Raw genomic sequence first — 16,499 nt, 5'->3', positions numbered from 1 at the left:
TGCTGATCAATTCCAACAGTAATTCTGCCAGACAAAGTGGTATGGCTGTTGCTCTGTGACATGCTTGGGGAATTAAATGGGCCACTGCCCTGGTGTACAGATGGATTTCCTGAACCTATGCAGCAAGGATGGCTCTGTGGTTTTAGCCCCAATATCAGAGATCACAGAATCACAGAACAGTTTGGGCTGGAAGGAACCTTAATCTCTTTCCAACTCTCTTGTCATGAGGTTTGGAACTAGATCTTCCACTCAGACCAGGTTTCTTAGAGCCCCATCTAACCTGGCCTTGAACATTTCGGGGGATAGGGTGGCGACAGCCCCTTGGACTACCTGTTCCAGTGCTGCACTACGCTCACATTAAAGTATTTCTTTCTCGAATTTCAGTTTGAAGCCATTGCCGGAGCCGGCGGGAGCGGGAAGGATGGCGAGGGCTGCCCAGGAGGTGGCAATCGGGAGCCTCTTACAGGAGTGGAGCAAAGGTGGAGGGAGGCTCCCAAGAAGAGGTGGCTGCCTTTAAGGTGGGTTTATTTGCCTGCCAGATGGGAAGTCTGTGACCGGCCCCTTTAGAACAGGTAAAGGCAGTAAGGCTTCTCCACCCACTCGCCTTGATCTTTCATCACCACCGTGGGCCAGGCGGGCGCTTGTGCAACGTGCGCGCTGCGCTCGGGAGCTGCGGGAGAGGCCCATGCGCTGCCCGCAGCAGCCCGGGCGCGGAGGCCGGAGCCGGCGGGGGCTGCGAGCCGGGCCCCCTCCCCGGCCAGCGTGGAGATGAGCGCCTGGAGCGGCGGGATGGAGCTCTCCCTCGGGCTCCTTCTCTTCTGGGCTCTCCTTCCTCCCGAGGTGCCTGGGAAAGAAGGTAAGCGTGGGACCCGCCGCCGGTCCCTCTGCCTGGAGGGCTGGGCTGGGGCGGGCAGGCGGAGTGGGAGCTCGCTAAGGGGCAGGGAATGGGACCTGGCCCAAGCGCCTGAGGCTCCAAGGACACCACAGAGGGACTGGGGTATCAGGGAAGGGCTGGTGGGTGTGCGGGCAGCAAGGCTTGGAGCAAACCCCAATCAGATCTCGGTGGCTCAGTGAACGAGTCCAGGTATGTTCTCCCACTTCTCCACCTCCTCCCAGTTGAAGCACAAATGCCTCGGCATATCCAGTGAATCCAGTGATCCAAGAGAATTCTTGCCCGTTTCCCTCAAATATGGACCTTGCAGATAACAAGTTTAAACACAAACTCAGAAGTTTCTTCCTCTGCTCCGCCAACACCCCCGCAGTTTCCTTAGGAAGCCCTCTTGGGAGTTAACCCTTGTGAGCAAGCGGACAGTCATCAGTCAGCTACCTACCCTTGCTGGAAGCCAGAGCTGGGCTTTAAAATTTCCTCTCCCACTTCTAATGAGTTCCGTCTGTTCCACTTAACTCATATTTATTAGATGTAGTGATCTTTTCTCCTTCCATCTTTCTAGTAGTTGCACAGTGGTTATGAAACCTGGGAGAATGGTAACTTTTAACAGAGAGGTGAGGAAGTGTAAACCTCTGTTTCCTACCTCCTCCTGCAGTTAATTCCTGACAGCAACTTCTGTATCGCACAGTGAGAGATGTTGGGGCTTTTCCATCCCAAGGACAGCTCTCCTTTGCTTCTCCAGGCTCTCAATCAAGAGGTCTTACTCATAGCTGGCAGTTCAGCCATGGGCTCATCTCAGAGTCTGCCAATGCTGAGTGCTCTTTTAAAGCATTCTTGACAAGCACGTTTCTATTAAGGCTCCAGCCACATGGATGCAGGTAGCAGACATGGTGTAGAAGGCCGGCCTAGGTGAGAAGTAACATCAGGTAGCACCACGCTGATGTTTGTGCCCAGTAGTTGGCAGTAACACTCAGGGACCAGTCTGCCAGCTTCTCCCCTATCTCAACCATCTCCTTTGGGCTGTGTCTGTGATCCACTCTTCCTTAACTTGTCTGTTTGGGAAACAGCTCATTTTCCCAGCGTCTTCTCTTATCCGAAGCCTTTCTTCTTTTTGAGGACATCTCCACCCATGTGGCTGGACAGCCACATGAGATTCCTAGCAGTGAGGCTGTGGACCAAATAGCCAGCAATCCCTGAGTACTTGTATTCCCTGTATTTTTGTAGTCTTCCCTTGCTTGCCAATGGACTTCATCCCTCCAGTGGGCACTCAGCAGCTGAAGGAGTTGGCCTTGCTGACATTGCAGAACATGGCACATGGACTCTGCAGGGTTCTTGTCCTGGCCACTTCCAAGTTCCTTTTCCCTTGCTCTGATAGAACTCGCCATGCGGCCCCTCTCACTTCCATATAGCTGCTTCAGGCCTGAAGAGCACGGGATAGATGTTATCTGGGTGGTGGTTCTGGCAGGATAGCCTACCTCCAAATTCTTGGAGTCTTTGGAGCTAACCACAGAAGAATACTATCTCAAACAGAGAGATTGAGAGTAGTAGGGAAGTGAATGAGGAGCCTTGTCTGGACAGGGAGTCTGTGGCTGGGAAGGTTTTGCCCTGTGACCATACTGTGAGCACTGTGAACTTGCAAAACCTGGATTCCTGCTTTTCCCTTCTCCCAATTCTGAAAGGGTGTTTCAGAGGTGAGAACAGCAGCACAATCCCTCTTATCTCTGATTCTGGGCCCACAGCCTGCTTCCTCATTCCACAGGACTCTTGCTGATCTGCACTTTACACTCCATTACTTATAGTTGGCAGGCAGTATTTGTAAAGCAGTCAGATGAGGGGGAGGAAACCTGGCTATTTAAATGCCATTTAAAATTTCCCCCCTCCTACCTTTCACCCCCAAATTCTTTTCTGAGTTGTTTAAAAATGACCCCTCTGAATATACCCACAGGAATCTAAAAGGGAATCCAAAGAATTTTTCCTGCTTCCTATGTTCCCGAGCTGGGGCTGTGATAGGTGCACGGGAAGCAGTAGTCTATTCTGGCAGCACCAACAGACCCAAAGGCAGGCAAAAAGCTGCACATCTTGCAGTATGGCTTATTCCAACTCTTCCCCTGTTTGCCTGCAATGTAATACATTTATAACATCTCTTCAGATCAGCATTTGAGGGCAAACTCTGATCACATTTTCCAGTGTCTCTGAGGGCTAAAAATGAACATACAAATTTGTCACATGACTCCAGCAGCCAAAGCTTAGCACAGCCGTATGGGCAAGTCTCCAAGAGATGGCCATGCCGTGGCTAGAGCTGTTACTCTCTTGATGTCCTGGCTGAAGGCAAAGAGGTAAAGAGTTAAACGACTTCTAGGCCACCATCAGATGTGGACAGCCTGCGTCAGAAGTAGTGGGCTTCTGTTTGCACAACTGATGCAACTCGTGGCTTTTGGATACTGTGACAATGGCAAGTCCCTTCTACAACTTCGCACTACCTCTGTACTTTCCCAATGTGTTTCAAGCACTGAATAGTGTCTCTAGGCGACACTGATTGATCTTTTGTGTTGGTAATTTGTTTGATTGCCTTCCTCTTCATCCATTTAGTCTGCTGCTTTCCTATTCCATGGAAAATGTGTTCAGCTGCTAATGCTTGGTTCCCATTTGAATAGACTTCAGCCTTCTCCTTCCCTTTTGGGGCAACTTTAGGAAGTAATAAAATTCGTCAGGGTTGCATTTTTTGGATGTGTGTGGGAAGGGGTGTTGGACTTGAGTAAAAACTTTTAACTCATGACTAGCTGTACTGTCTTACATCTTTCCGTCTTTCCTCTAGTCAGGCTTTGTCTTCTGTGACAGAACAAGGATGAAACCATTCTATGTGCCATATGAGCTGGGTCACTGATTTATTATTTTCCCCCCTCTTCTTACGGTTTTCAGTGGATCTACTTGACACAAGCACTGCGCAGGGTGAACTGGGCTGGCTTCCAGACCCTCCAGAAGTAGGGGTGAGTACACACATTCAGGGAAGGAGAGCCACGGACGGTACTAAATGATGGAAAAGCATAATCGATGTTGGACTTTCAGCCTACCCTCCTGAATCAAGCTTCTGTAGCTCCACTCTCCTGAACATTTTATTCTTTGTAAATCTCTCTTCCTTGCTGCTGCTTCACCTCTGCAGCCTCATCCACTAGCCAGCTTTTTAAGGACTTATGCCTCATTGACTTTCAGTAACTCTTCTGGTGCCTATTGACTTCCATTAGCTCTCATTGATTAAACATATCCTTGAAATATATTGTTTCCATGAAGTAAAAAAATAATGGAGAAAAAGGAAAAAAAATCAAATCATCACCCAGCTTTTCATGCTGTCATGTTGCAAATAAATCTTGTTTCTCTTTTACTAAGCAAATAGGCATAGCAAAAGTATTTCTGTTTCAGAGCCTCTTAAGAAATTAGGAACACATTACATATTTTTTAATTCAGCAGAATGAAGAAATAACAGTTAATTCATGGGGCAACAATCTGCCCATATGGGTGGGCTGCAAGATTCTAAGACCTTACACCTAGTCCTAATGCTGTGTTTGGTCCAGACAGCTGATAATGAAAGAAGCATTCCCCTTGGTTTCATGACTGTAGAATTGAGTTAATGGAAGTGCTTAAAAATCTACTGCAGAAACCGCTGCAAAATTGGACCCCAAAAGACAGCTGAACTCCCAGCTATTTTTGTACATGTACAGCTATCTTGTATGAAGTACAGTTGAGCAGTCCCTCTAGTGTCACAACCAACGTTGTCAAAGATGGTTTCCTTTGTAACAGCAGGACTGTGGGAGTGGTGGAAGGTACAAAGAAAAGGGAATTTAGGGGCTACACTGCAGTAGTTAGAAGGACATATGTTAATTTCAGTCCCGCATCCATGATCTTGTCTTTCTAGCAAACTCCAAGCTCTCCTATGGAGAGAGAGTCTTTGCCCTTGCTGCATATAAAGTAGACCTGGGTTCAGCCTGTTCCTAACTCATGTTCATAATTTTCCTCTGTAATGTGCTGTGGCTGGTTTAAATTCACACCCCGCCTCCGCCTTCTCCTCCCGATAGTCTTGTTGGGTGAAGTAGAACCAGACAGTGAGGTTCTCCTGTACTGGCATAACTGCATTCGTTTCATTAGTAAAGCTGTTTGGGTTATTATTATTACCATACCTTACTCAAAACAGGTGCCCTAGTGAGACATACATGTAGATCATGTTTTGCCCATTGTTCCCTTTGTTGTCCCATCAACTGTCTTATGTGGTAATTTTATCCCAATTCTAGGCTCTAGGCATGTTCAGGATGAAGTCTGCCTCTTGAAGAGACTGGAAAAAAACACTGAATAGTGCACTCTGAAAAAAAAATCTGATAGGAAGAAAATAAAACCTTTGTTACAGAACATCTGATTTTTTCACAATAGGTTCGCAGCAGTGCAAGGAGTTTGCATACCCATCGACTTGTGCTACATCTGCTTTTTAAAATATGTGTATTCAAAATGGAACTGTAACTGAGAGTTGTAGAAAATGCTGGAAAACATGGCCTGAGAGCAATCAAAACTAATTGATCAGGATGCTGATGACTGATAAAATAACAGAGTATGAAAAATAGATTCATTGACTTCCAATGAGCAACACTTTTGCAGAGGTTTGTCTAATGACATCATTTCCCAATAACTGCTCGGTAGAAGGCTGATAAACTGCCACAAGCAAAAAGGGAACAATGGATGATTCTCTTGTAATCAGAACTTTGAACAACTGTTTCTGAAACCATCCTTCTAAAATGAAGAAGTAAATATGTTTGAAAAAGAACTGAAATTAATTCAGAACATTTTTTGACACAAATGAGTTAAGATTAATACTGAATAGTCTGACTAGCTTGATTACTAACAGGCTGGAAACACCTGAACTATATTGCATACAAAATTGAAGGGTGTATTTCATGTAACAGTGGTAGTTGTACCTCACCTCAAATGCCAGAGATCTGTCATCTATGAGCTGGATTTGTGTCAATATACTTACTGTACACAGAAGGAATTTGCTTAGAGGAATTTTTATGCTTTATATGGACAAGGCCTCTGAGGCGTAGCCCAGAGAGGTTGGATAAGTCTCTGGAGGCAGAATTACACTTTTGTTTTTTCCTCACTTTTAGCCAATGGCAGTGGATGAAGTGGCTTGCCATGGGTGGTTGTTTTAGGCCAGACTTGGTCCATATCCAGCATAGGCCATGCTTCTGCTAACACATGCTCAGCCTAAGGACACCGAGATGTGCACCAGTCAGTTTTGGACAGTACCTCTAGTAGTTCAGAACTTCTGGATTACATTAACTGGCATCTTCCCTAAGCTTAAAGGTAGTCTTTAAGTGAAAATGTCTGTACTTAAAATGTCTTTCGAGTTTTGTTTGTTAAATGGTTCATGCTGGCTTGCTTAATAGTAGCTCTTCAGAAAGGGTTTCATTCATTTTACGCTACTATTGGAAACCAGGCTTTTAAAAATGAAGACAAGAGTTCCTATAATCCCCTTTTATCTGCCTTACCATCCCCCACCCCTCTCCTCCATCATCTAACAAATTTATTGATAATTCTGTTTTGTCTCTGAAATTTTGCAACAGCAACAGCAGTTGGGCTTAGGGAGGTTATTACAATACTAGTGTTGATTTCCACCTTCTAACATACAGTAGAGAGCTAATGATGATGACTTTGAAGGTGTCAGGAGTATGGAATTTACTTGCTCTGAAATTTCTTTAAGACTTCTCATGCTGCACAAACAGTCTAGCTACTTGAACTGATTTCAAAAATCACTGAAACTGTTCAAAAAAAGACTTCCCAAATCCTATCATGAGCAAATTCAGTTATCAAGCATAGTAGCATTGCTTTCTGGCAGTTTGTAAAGTAACAGTATAAAAAGTTATTTATCTCTAATTTTCTTTCAGGTATAACTGCATCAGCTTTGAACAGATTGTTATGTGGAATCATGTTATCCTCTTGCATTTTGTCTTTAATAGACTAGGCCCTGAGCCACCCAGCTTGGCTTTGAAGTTAGCTTTGTTCTGAGCAGGGGATTGGAGGAGAGACCCAAAGGTCCTTTCCCACCTATATCTTTGTGTTTGTGCGATATTTTGAATTGTTTGTTCATTAGAATTCTAAGGTTGAAATTTTAGCCGAGGGACAAAAGGTCCTTCCAGTTTTACATGATTTTATGTTTTGAACTCTGTAATAACTATTCCTATGGATTTTCTGTATCAGTTGATATAGGCCTACAATACAATGTATTGGGCAATCCAATATTTGTCTCTAATGCTATGATTATCTCACCCTCACCTTGTGGGTCTGTCTTGAAATTTTCCTTTTATCCACAATTTCCAATTTCCTTTCTGTGTATATGATTAGTATTTGCATAATCCAGTCATACTTTCATGAGTATATGTGACTACTAAAGTTCCAAGCCATTTGTACTGGGGTATGCTGCACACTGGGCTTCTCAATATGACTTTCTCTCTCTATGTAGTTGAATGGATTGTAAATTAAACACACACTATTCATTTTTAGCTGCTATGTTTTCTTGGGAGTTGTGCTTCTACCAGTTCTTTCCTTGTAAAAGGGTCCTGTTTCATAGTAACGTTGTTTTCAATTCAATGTATGTTATTTTAGGAATCACATGAACTCTGCTGCTGCCAATAATTGCCAAAGCATGTCATATTTATTCCATATTAAAGGTTCAGCAAGGCTCAGTTCTCCACTGGTAGCTGGTTTAGGGAGCTTATTTTTCCCAATATTCATTCCTGCATGGATCATACCATTGTTAAAACTTCCAGATTATTTTCTTAGTCTCTTTTCCAGGCTGCCATAATTCTCAATCTCCTATCATGGTGAGGAGGAGGCCATAATTTTTTTTCCTGCCTATTCCATTCTTGCTTGCTTCCACACAATACTTCAAAGCATAGCTGTCAAACTTTCTATCATGTTTTCCAGTGTGCATGGCACTTGACCTGCTCATCTTTTCCAAAGTCTACTTTCAAACAAGACAAAAGATGTGCATTTAATCCTGATGGCCTAATGTATCCCAGAGACTATTAATAAATAGTTACTAGCTACAACTCTTGGAGCTCCAAAAACACTCGAAAAGTTAGGAAATTATGTGATTCTTGTTCAGTTCTGCACCCTGTGTTTCACAGGAGGTCTAATTATGACCATAGGAGCTGCCAAAGCTATGTGAATACAATCTGAGTGAGCTAAAAATCAGATTTTTTTAAATTTATGCCTTGTTGTCATATTGAAACCCAGGCATAGTTCAAATTCTAAACTGCTAAATTATTTTCTTCTGTATCACTGACCACACAACAGCATTTATATGCCTTCAGGTTCTAGCAAGGCAGTGTTGTGTTCTACCACCCTAAGAGGTCCCAGATGCTGATATAAGCTGATGGCTGGTTTCTGTTTCTACCACTTCTGGTCAGAGAGATAGGCCTGGTCATGAAGGAAATAGTGCTGTTGGCCCACACAACCTTCAACCTGCAAGCAGTTCCAGCACAGCACTGATATCTCGTTAAGCCTGGACAGATCACTTCGTCAGACTCCTTGGTATCTTACTCAGTCTTACCTGGAATGAGTTTCAGCCAGTCAGCTCTTTGTAGCATTGGAAAGTGGTGTGAAAAATAGCCATCACACATTTTCTGTGTACCTCCTCCCACAACTGTCAGCAATGTATGTCCTTTAAGAGCTAACTCAACGGGGTGTCATCACCTCTGAAGCTGGAGTGGAGAAGCAGCATACACCTCAGGCTGCTCTCAGCTTAAGTATCATGCACAGGGGATTAGTTCCTCCAAGTGAACAGGATCTGTACAGAAATAATGGGCAAATGCTTTGTAAACTCAACAGCTATCTGGAAATAGGAACAGCTCCTATTTGTATCCTGACATGACCTGCTGCTCTTGATGTGTTGACTGGGTGGAGGTACTTGTTGATGGTATTCTGATAATTGAAAATGAGTTATTTTGTGTGGATTTGGGAGAGAAGGAATAAAAATGTTATGCATATCCACATACACTATACTGAGAAGGGTGAGAAGGGGAAATAAAGACCAATGAGACGAGAGCAAGTGTAAATTAACAGCTGTATGGTACCAACTGTGTAGCCTAGGATGCAGTCACTGCCACAGACCCAAGTAGTGCACTCAGCCAGTGCACTCAGTGTTGTGATCTGAAGGGCAGAAAAGAGCACATTCTGAGACAAAGTGAAAATGCTGTATAACCGTGACATTCATTACCATTGCTGCTTGGGCACTATGGTGGTGACAGCACTGTTGCCTAGTAGCTTCTTCAGAAAGCTGATTCACCCTTTTATAGCTTTTGAATGAATGGACAAGGTCCACTGAACTTCCTCACGTCAACACAAAAGCAGCACAAGTCAGCTGGAGCTTTGAGATTTATCTGCCTATAGCATGGTCCTCCGAGGAGACTATTAGGCTATTTTTAAAAAAAATATTGTTGTTGTTGTTGTTATTATAAAAATAATAATAAAATAATAATAATAAAACCCTAACCAAACAAACAAAACACCAAAACAAAATAACTTTTATTATAATACCAACCAGAATACTGGTGAGTTTGCAGGCAAGCAGGTTAGAAAAAAAGGGCTTCATATTTATTGTTGCCTTCTGCATCCTTGCTAGATAAACCTATGCTTTGAAGTATGATTCTTACTATCTCAGAGGTGGATCTGAGGAAAAATATGCTCCTGATTCCTTGGAAGATTACTTCCACTGTTTTTAAGGCATAGTTTTTGGCTTCTCTGTGTTTGACCCGAAGCTTACCAGCTCCTCACATGACTTCCATGCTGCCATCTCCTGCAGCTTCTTTTCTCCAGGCAGGTTTGATCATCTCAAGAAAAAGGTACAATTACTCCAGTCCTCTGTGGGATTCCACCTGATTCATCATTAAAAGGAACTTACACAAACAGAGCAAGTATTGCCCATTGCCATCAGACTCATTCCCAGGTTCTCTGTAAATACTCGAAGTATACTTGACACACCATACAAAGCCACAACTCACAATACAAAGCCCTTTACCTTGAAAAAGTTTAAAAAATCACTTCCATTTACAGTGGATCCTGTGCAATGTACAATGTAGTGCAAAAATAACAGAGAGCTAACATTTTCTTTAGTGGTAATATGACCTTAGCTATGAATTCTGAACTCCTAAGATGCACTGTCTGATTTTCCACTCCTCTCCTTTTTGTAGTTACTGATATAATTAGTGTTAGCAAAATAGGTATATACAAATGTTCCAAAATATCTAGGTGAAATGTTGGACTAGAGTATCATTATCTCTCATCTAGTAGCATCTCTTGTGACCAGAACTGTTTTCATGCAAGACCTTAATGGGGCCAGACAGTTCAGACAATGAGCAGACAGTAAAACCTGGGTTTGATAAACAGGTATTGTAATCAATGTGCTGGAGCTCTGTGGCTCACATTAGCACCTTATCTTCCTTTAAGAACATGAGTTAAATTAAAATAACATGGGTGGGATGGAGACCTGTGTGCTACTGCCCTAAAGAAAGAGTAATTACATAAAGCAGTTGCTCCTCCCTGAAAATAATCAATGGATCATTGCGGGGAAAAATATATCATCCCACCCATAAAGATACTGTAGATAAGCAAACATCACTTCTATGTTCATTTGTGTCAAAGGCTCCAAGATGATGTGATGAAATCAAAATTGCCTGACCATAACCAAATGATCAAAGAAATAAAAGCAGCCTTGGCTGTTTTCAGATTTAAAGTTACAGGACTCATGAAGTGTCTAGATGTCACCACACTTCTTTCAACATTGTCATCTAAATTGTCTTCCACACCAGCAAACGAACTTCAAAGTATATTGAGAAACTTTCAGTGAAGGGACACAGAAGCTTCATTCTGGAATACACCACTGTGGTGCTGCTATTCTTGGCTGGCTGCTCTAGCTTTACCTACTTACAGATTTTTGTCAGATTATTTTGGCTAAAGAGAAGCTCTTCATCGTATCACAGCAGGTGCCAGCAAAGTGCCTCTATTGTCACAGGCTTTTCTATGAGGCACTACACTAAGATTGTAGTACAGTTGCAATTGCCTTCCACTCTGAATCTGTTCCAGGAAGGTCTTTTGGTCGCGGTAGCATGCAAATGCTACTACACAAAAGTCAAAGACACTTCTCAGGCAAGAGTTCAGACAGGGAAAGAAACTGTTCAGCGACACATGTTCTGCTAGGCGGTTTCAGGCTTGGCACAGCAGTGATGTATTGCTGTTGGAAAAGATTGCTGTTTTGGGCCTTGCAGTTTTTCTTCAGAAAGAGATTTAAATCTCTTCAATTCTCTGAAAATTAGGTGGTAAAGAGATGCATTTGCTAAGCACAGGTACACTGTAGCTGGCCGTACTAACTTAGCCAGTCTTATCTTACTGGAACTTTGTAACCCAAAGTTAACCAAGTTACTGGATTTCAGCATATGAACTCTGAACTTTTACAGTAGGAACCCTTAACTTTTCCAGTGGAGACATGCATCTTAGTTTAGTTACTTTAAACCTATTGGCAAGATGCTTGCCGTATTGTTGTAAATCTGAAGAGTATCACTGTGCTTTTCCTTAGGGGTCTCCCAGCCACAGATTGGAAGCCACTCTGCTATGCTATTATGAAAGCAAATGAGATACAGGTCACAGGATGCAGGCTCTTATCTGAAAGGAGAACAGGGCAAGTCCCTGGCAAGCTGGAGATGGAGACAGCATTCTTACTCAGTCACAAGCTCTTTTGACTCCAGTCTGAGCCAAACAATTTGCAATACTGTCACAGTCTGCTGCCTCTACACTGGTAGTCTACCTCTTCATTAGCAGGGATAAGTTTTGCACTCATCAAAAGCTTCTTTGCTTTAATCCCCCCCCTCCCCCAAAAAAACAAGCCAAGACTAAAATCAAAAGAGACCACTGCACTAATGCCAGCAGAGCCTGAGACAGTGACTCCAAGAAGATGTGTGAGCTATCTCAGTTTCTAGGAAGAGTAGCTCACAGATGGATACAGGAATCACAGATTGTCCTAGATAGGAACCTTGACACAGACCTAACCTAGAGAAGGCTCATTATATAGAAAAAGCAGAGTAAGATTTCCTTAGGCTTCAGAGCTTCAAACTGTATCATCAATTCAGAGTGGATCGAGACAGATATTAAAAGGCATATACCTTATCTTATCTTTGGATTTTTACTCACATGGGAGGCCAAACCAATACTGTTTACTACAAATATCTGTTGGTGCCCTTACAGATTCTCATTCAAGTAATTTTGAACTGCCTTCATAAAGACAGATTATCTCCATCACTGCTTTCTTTATATGGAATCCAACCAATGGGAGGAAAATTGTCTTCCTTTTTCCTAAATTTGCAGTGTTCTGAGGTTATTGAGATAGTATTTTTGCTTTGAGGTTGTCAGTAACTTAACACTAATTGCTGTGCTGGAATTATTTTGCTCTGTATTATACCACATGGATTCCTGAGAAGTACAGAACATTTTTAATCTCAAATCCAATGGCTACATCCTTAGGCTGCTTAAGAAGTCGAAGTACTAAGTTATGGCCCTCTCCTGAATGCTTTGGCAAATGTTTTCTTAGCAACTCCCAAAGAACTCTATTTGATTTTAAAAGTTTGAAGAACTAGTTTAAAAACAGTTTAGTTTAAAGACAGTTTAGACTTTAACAACAGCAACAAAAAAGTTTAAAAGGAGTTTTCAAGAGTAAAATTTAAAGAATTTAAGAACTTTTTAGTTTGCTTCAAGCTGGGAATTGGGCTAGATGATCTATCTCCAAGGGTCCTTTCCAACCTGAGTGTTTTCATGATTCTGAATCTCATGAGAAAGTTTTCTTTAGCATCATAAAACCACAAGTACACTAACTGCTAAAACAAAGAAGTCTGACTGACACTGTCCCCACGAAGAATGTGGCCCATCCTATAGGCAAACTGATGACTGGAGTAAGGGCACAGTGCCTGGAATGAAGTGGGTAGAAAGTTATATTATCAAAGGAGGCTGATTCAATGTCATTGGCAGACAAACGGGAGAGCCAAGTAATTAATACTGATTGGGTCAGACTTTACCACACATGCTTATTAAGAACATTACATTAAAAATCAGAGGCATACATTTTGATTTTGTAGCAGATTCTTTGAGGATGTGAGACAGTTGCCTAGCTACTTCTGGTCTCATCACCCTTTCATTAAGTGCTGTATATAACAGTTTTCCTCTGCTAGTTTGAATTTAAAAGCTTCACTGAATAATGAAAAGAAGTCAGAAGAATATTTAACAATAGTTCTGTATTGTTAGCATAAATAATATCCTCATTTTACTTCCTTTACCCATCAGCAGTAGAGTCTCGAAAAAACGTGTCTGACTCCCTTGTTATTTCTTTGCACCACACTGCATATGAAACTGTGTAATAGTTAGTGTCAAGCATCTTTGCCCTGAAGAGCTCAGTCTGGAAGAGACTGGGCTGAGATGAGCAAAGAAACACAGAGGTTAGCAGTAGGAGTTTTTCCAGAAGTAGAGTTTAAAGGAAGTCTATTTTTTTTTTGTGCTAGAGTTGTCACTATTGAACATGAAAATTTGTTGTTGTATCAGTTAAGTTTTGAAAACAGTGTGTTCAGGACATGCATCACAACAGCTCATGTCTTTTGGTGAGACAGGCAGCCATTGAAAAGCCATTGAAAAATGCTTCTAAGAGCCAATCTTAACATTTGCAGGTCCTTATGAAAGCTACTTTTCTCTTATTCTCCTTTCTAACTTCATTTCTTCAGTACACTTCAGGATGTGTTGGAAATTCTGTTCTGTAGCATTTCCCAGAAGATTTTCAATTAAATAGTGCAAAACATGATTAAGTGATTGTCCCTTCTGGTCGATCAGTTGTGATTGATCTATCAGTCTTTCTTTTGCCATTGTAAGTCCTTTGACCTCCAGTTAGTGAAATAAGTGTAAATCCTGTGTGGTGCAGGTATATGCCAGCTGGATCAGATTAAGAGGGTGGGGTAACACTAGAGGTTAATTATGTGGAGAAAAAAGGGAACAAGAAGGGACACATAGATACCATCCACAGAACTTCCTGGGAGGAGACTGTTAGTATGCACTTAGGTAAAAGGCTGAAATCATCCAGATACGAGCTTGTGCCATCAGCAGGGCTTGCTGTCTTGGAGAAAGCACTCTGATACTTTTCAGAGTGGGGCTGTGTAGGAGGTATGCTCTAAGTCATGGTATAAAAACAGAACCTCCTGTGGCACTCTGTGGGTCCATCTCTTGTATTCCACTGGCAGAGTAACCTGGTCTGTGGGATCAGAAGCTGGGAGAGAAGCTGTTGTGCTGTGAACACAGGACATGGTGGTGCTGGAGAAATGTATGAAACTCATGCTCAGCCCATGAGACTTGACAAGCCTGGAGTAATACACAGACTGAGACCTTGTTTCAATTGCATCTTAACCTGAGGTGTGGTTTTAAACCAAGATGCTTAAACTTGTGCCAATACCTATGTGGGCACAAGTTTCAATTTGACTGAACATTTAAAGAATAACGAGAAAGGCAGTCAGCATGGGTGAAAAAGGATTTGTTATTTTCCCTGTGGACAGAAGTTTGGCTTCCAAATTTTCAGTTCTCATATGTGACCTACTCGGAGAGACTGTTCTCTGCATTTTGTATCTGACTTGAGGTAAAGTAACAAAACTAGAAGCACATAAAATTTGGCAAAAATGTATGTTAAAATCAGTATCAAACCTTACTGAATTCATGCCAATAGTATTAGTGAGTTCCATATAACCAGTTGGGCCTATGTCCTCCGCTCAGCCATTATTTGCTGGGGAAGATGCAGAACCTAAATGCAGTGTGAAGTCAGGAAAATCAACTGAGTTTTAATAGTTAAATTAGGGTTTGCAGAACATCCACTTAAAGAAGCTTGAACTCCAAATTAATAAGTGCTTGCTCTACCGCAGTCCTTCTGCAATTTACCTTCCTGTAATGTCAGGCCATTTTTCTCTAACTCCCAAATGCTGTGTGTTATTTCCAGGGGCAAATAATAGTCCTGGTCTGGTTGGTCCTCCTGCACATTTTGAATGTAAACTGTGGCAGAGAGAAGTAGCAAATATATGGGAGTAGTGGGTCTTTTTCTCAATCTCTAAGATAAAGCAATGCATGAAAGAAATAAATTGCAACCAAGGTAAGATGAAGGGGATGTACAAGGGTTCATATAAGTCAGATCCTAATTACAGTATCCTCTTTGCTCTCTATGTACTGTTTATGCAGCCATGGAGCTCTAGACCAGACACAGCTTTTTCTGAGTGTAAGAGACCTTTTAGCTAAACAGGCTTTGAGCCCTGAACCCTATATGAGAATTTGACTTTTAGGCAAGATTTTGTCATATTTGAAGTGAAACTTGTTTCTCATATCTAACAAAGTGTGTTTTCTTCTGCCCTGGGAGCAGTGGAGTGAAGTGCAGCAGATGATAAATGGTACCCCGATCTATATGTACCAGGATTGCAGTGTACTCTCCGAGGGTGACACTGACCACTGGCTTCGCACCAACTGGATTTATCGTGGTGAGGCAGCCTCCCGCATTTATGTGGAGCTAAAGTTTACTGTGAGGGACTGCAAGAGCTTCAAAGGTGAAGTGGTGACCTGCAAAGAGACCTTCAATCTCTATTACATGGAGTCTGAACAAGATGTTGGGATCCAGTTCCGCCGCCCACTGTTCATCAAGGTCCGTATCGCTGGGGGTGAAGACTGAGTCATATCTTTCAGTTTAAACTAGTTGTATCTTTTAGCTTAAACTAGGTGTGTCCTGCTGGCTGGGAGAGGCCAGGAGAACCAGCATCTGGGGAAGGGCATGGATAGTAAACCTTGTCCTTAGAATAAACTTTGCCCCCAGTGCCCTCTGTGATGCTCAGAGCAGTCTTTGCCAAAGGAGGCACAGGAGTTTTCCAATGAAATCAGTCCTCCATTCTGCATAACCACTGTTTAGCCAGACACAAGCTAAGGGTTCTAAAGGGTTGTGATGATGTTGGATGGTTACACCAATCTTTAGAAACAGTAAGGCAGAGACCAAAGGAATTTGATTTGCCTTAGGTAATAAAACAAGATTAGACCAAGTAAAGCACAGAGTCCAGTTCAAGTCTCTGTGGTCCTGATCATTTACTCTGAATGCTGTGAGATATAGGGTAGTATTTTACAAAACTAGAAGTGATGTCTTGCTATAGGGAAATTCTCCCTGGTGTGAAAGTATTTAGCACTGCCATTTTTTGCCTTTTGTTTTCCTCAACATAGTGCCCTCTTTTCATGGAAATATTTGAATTGCAGAATAGGGAACCTCTACTCTTTTTGCAGAGGAAATTCTACAATCCAGTTTTGCACTAAAAGAAGGCACAGACCCAAATTATTTGACTGCCCTTTTCATGGCAGTTTAAATGGTATGTGATAAAAACAAAGAGCAGTAAAGGCCACCACAGGCAGAGCAGGACTCTAGTAATTGATTTCCCTCCCTTCCCAGTGTTCCTCCACCTCCTCTGCAGCCTACAATTTGTGAGATATGTCCACAATTTCTACACATGCCTTATGATCCCACTGCCAG

At 42.3% G+C, this 16,499-nt stretch overlaps 1 protein-coding gene across 2 annotated transcripts in view; it reads left to right on the top strand.

Annotated features, from left to right (window-relative positions):
- Nucleotides 1–528: 528 nt before the first annotated feature.
- The window catches only part of EPHA1 (EPH receptor A1), a 33,050-nt gene continuing 17,079 nt past the window's right edge, over nucleotides 529–16,499 (top strand). The window contains exons 1-3 of one of the 2 annotated variants that reach the window (XM_071558457.1): nucleotides 529–856; nucleotides 3,809–3,876; nucleotides 15,357–15,632. In XM_071558457.1, coding sequence (XP_071414558.1) covers nucleotides 769–856; nucleotides 3,809–3,876; nucleotides 15,357–15,632 — 432 coding nt within the window. In that variant the 5' untranslated portion in view covers nucleotides 529–768. The remainder of the gene's footprint in view (nucleotides 857–3,808; nucleotides 3,877–15,356; nucleotides 15,633–16,499) is intronic. The other variant, XM_071558467.1, reaches the window with a different exon arrangement.

This window comes from Pithys albifrons, chromosome 1 (genome assembly GCF_047495875.1).
Source record: "Pithys albifrons albifrons isolate INPA30051 chromosome 1, PitAlb_v1, whole genome shotgun sequence".
In the NCBI taxonomy this organism is placed as follows: domain Eukaryota; kingdom Metazoa; phylum Chordata; class Aves; order Passeriformes; family Thamnophilidae; genus Pithys; species Pithys albifrons.
This window is presented reverse-complemented; position numbering and strand designations above follow the sequence as displayed.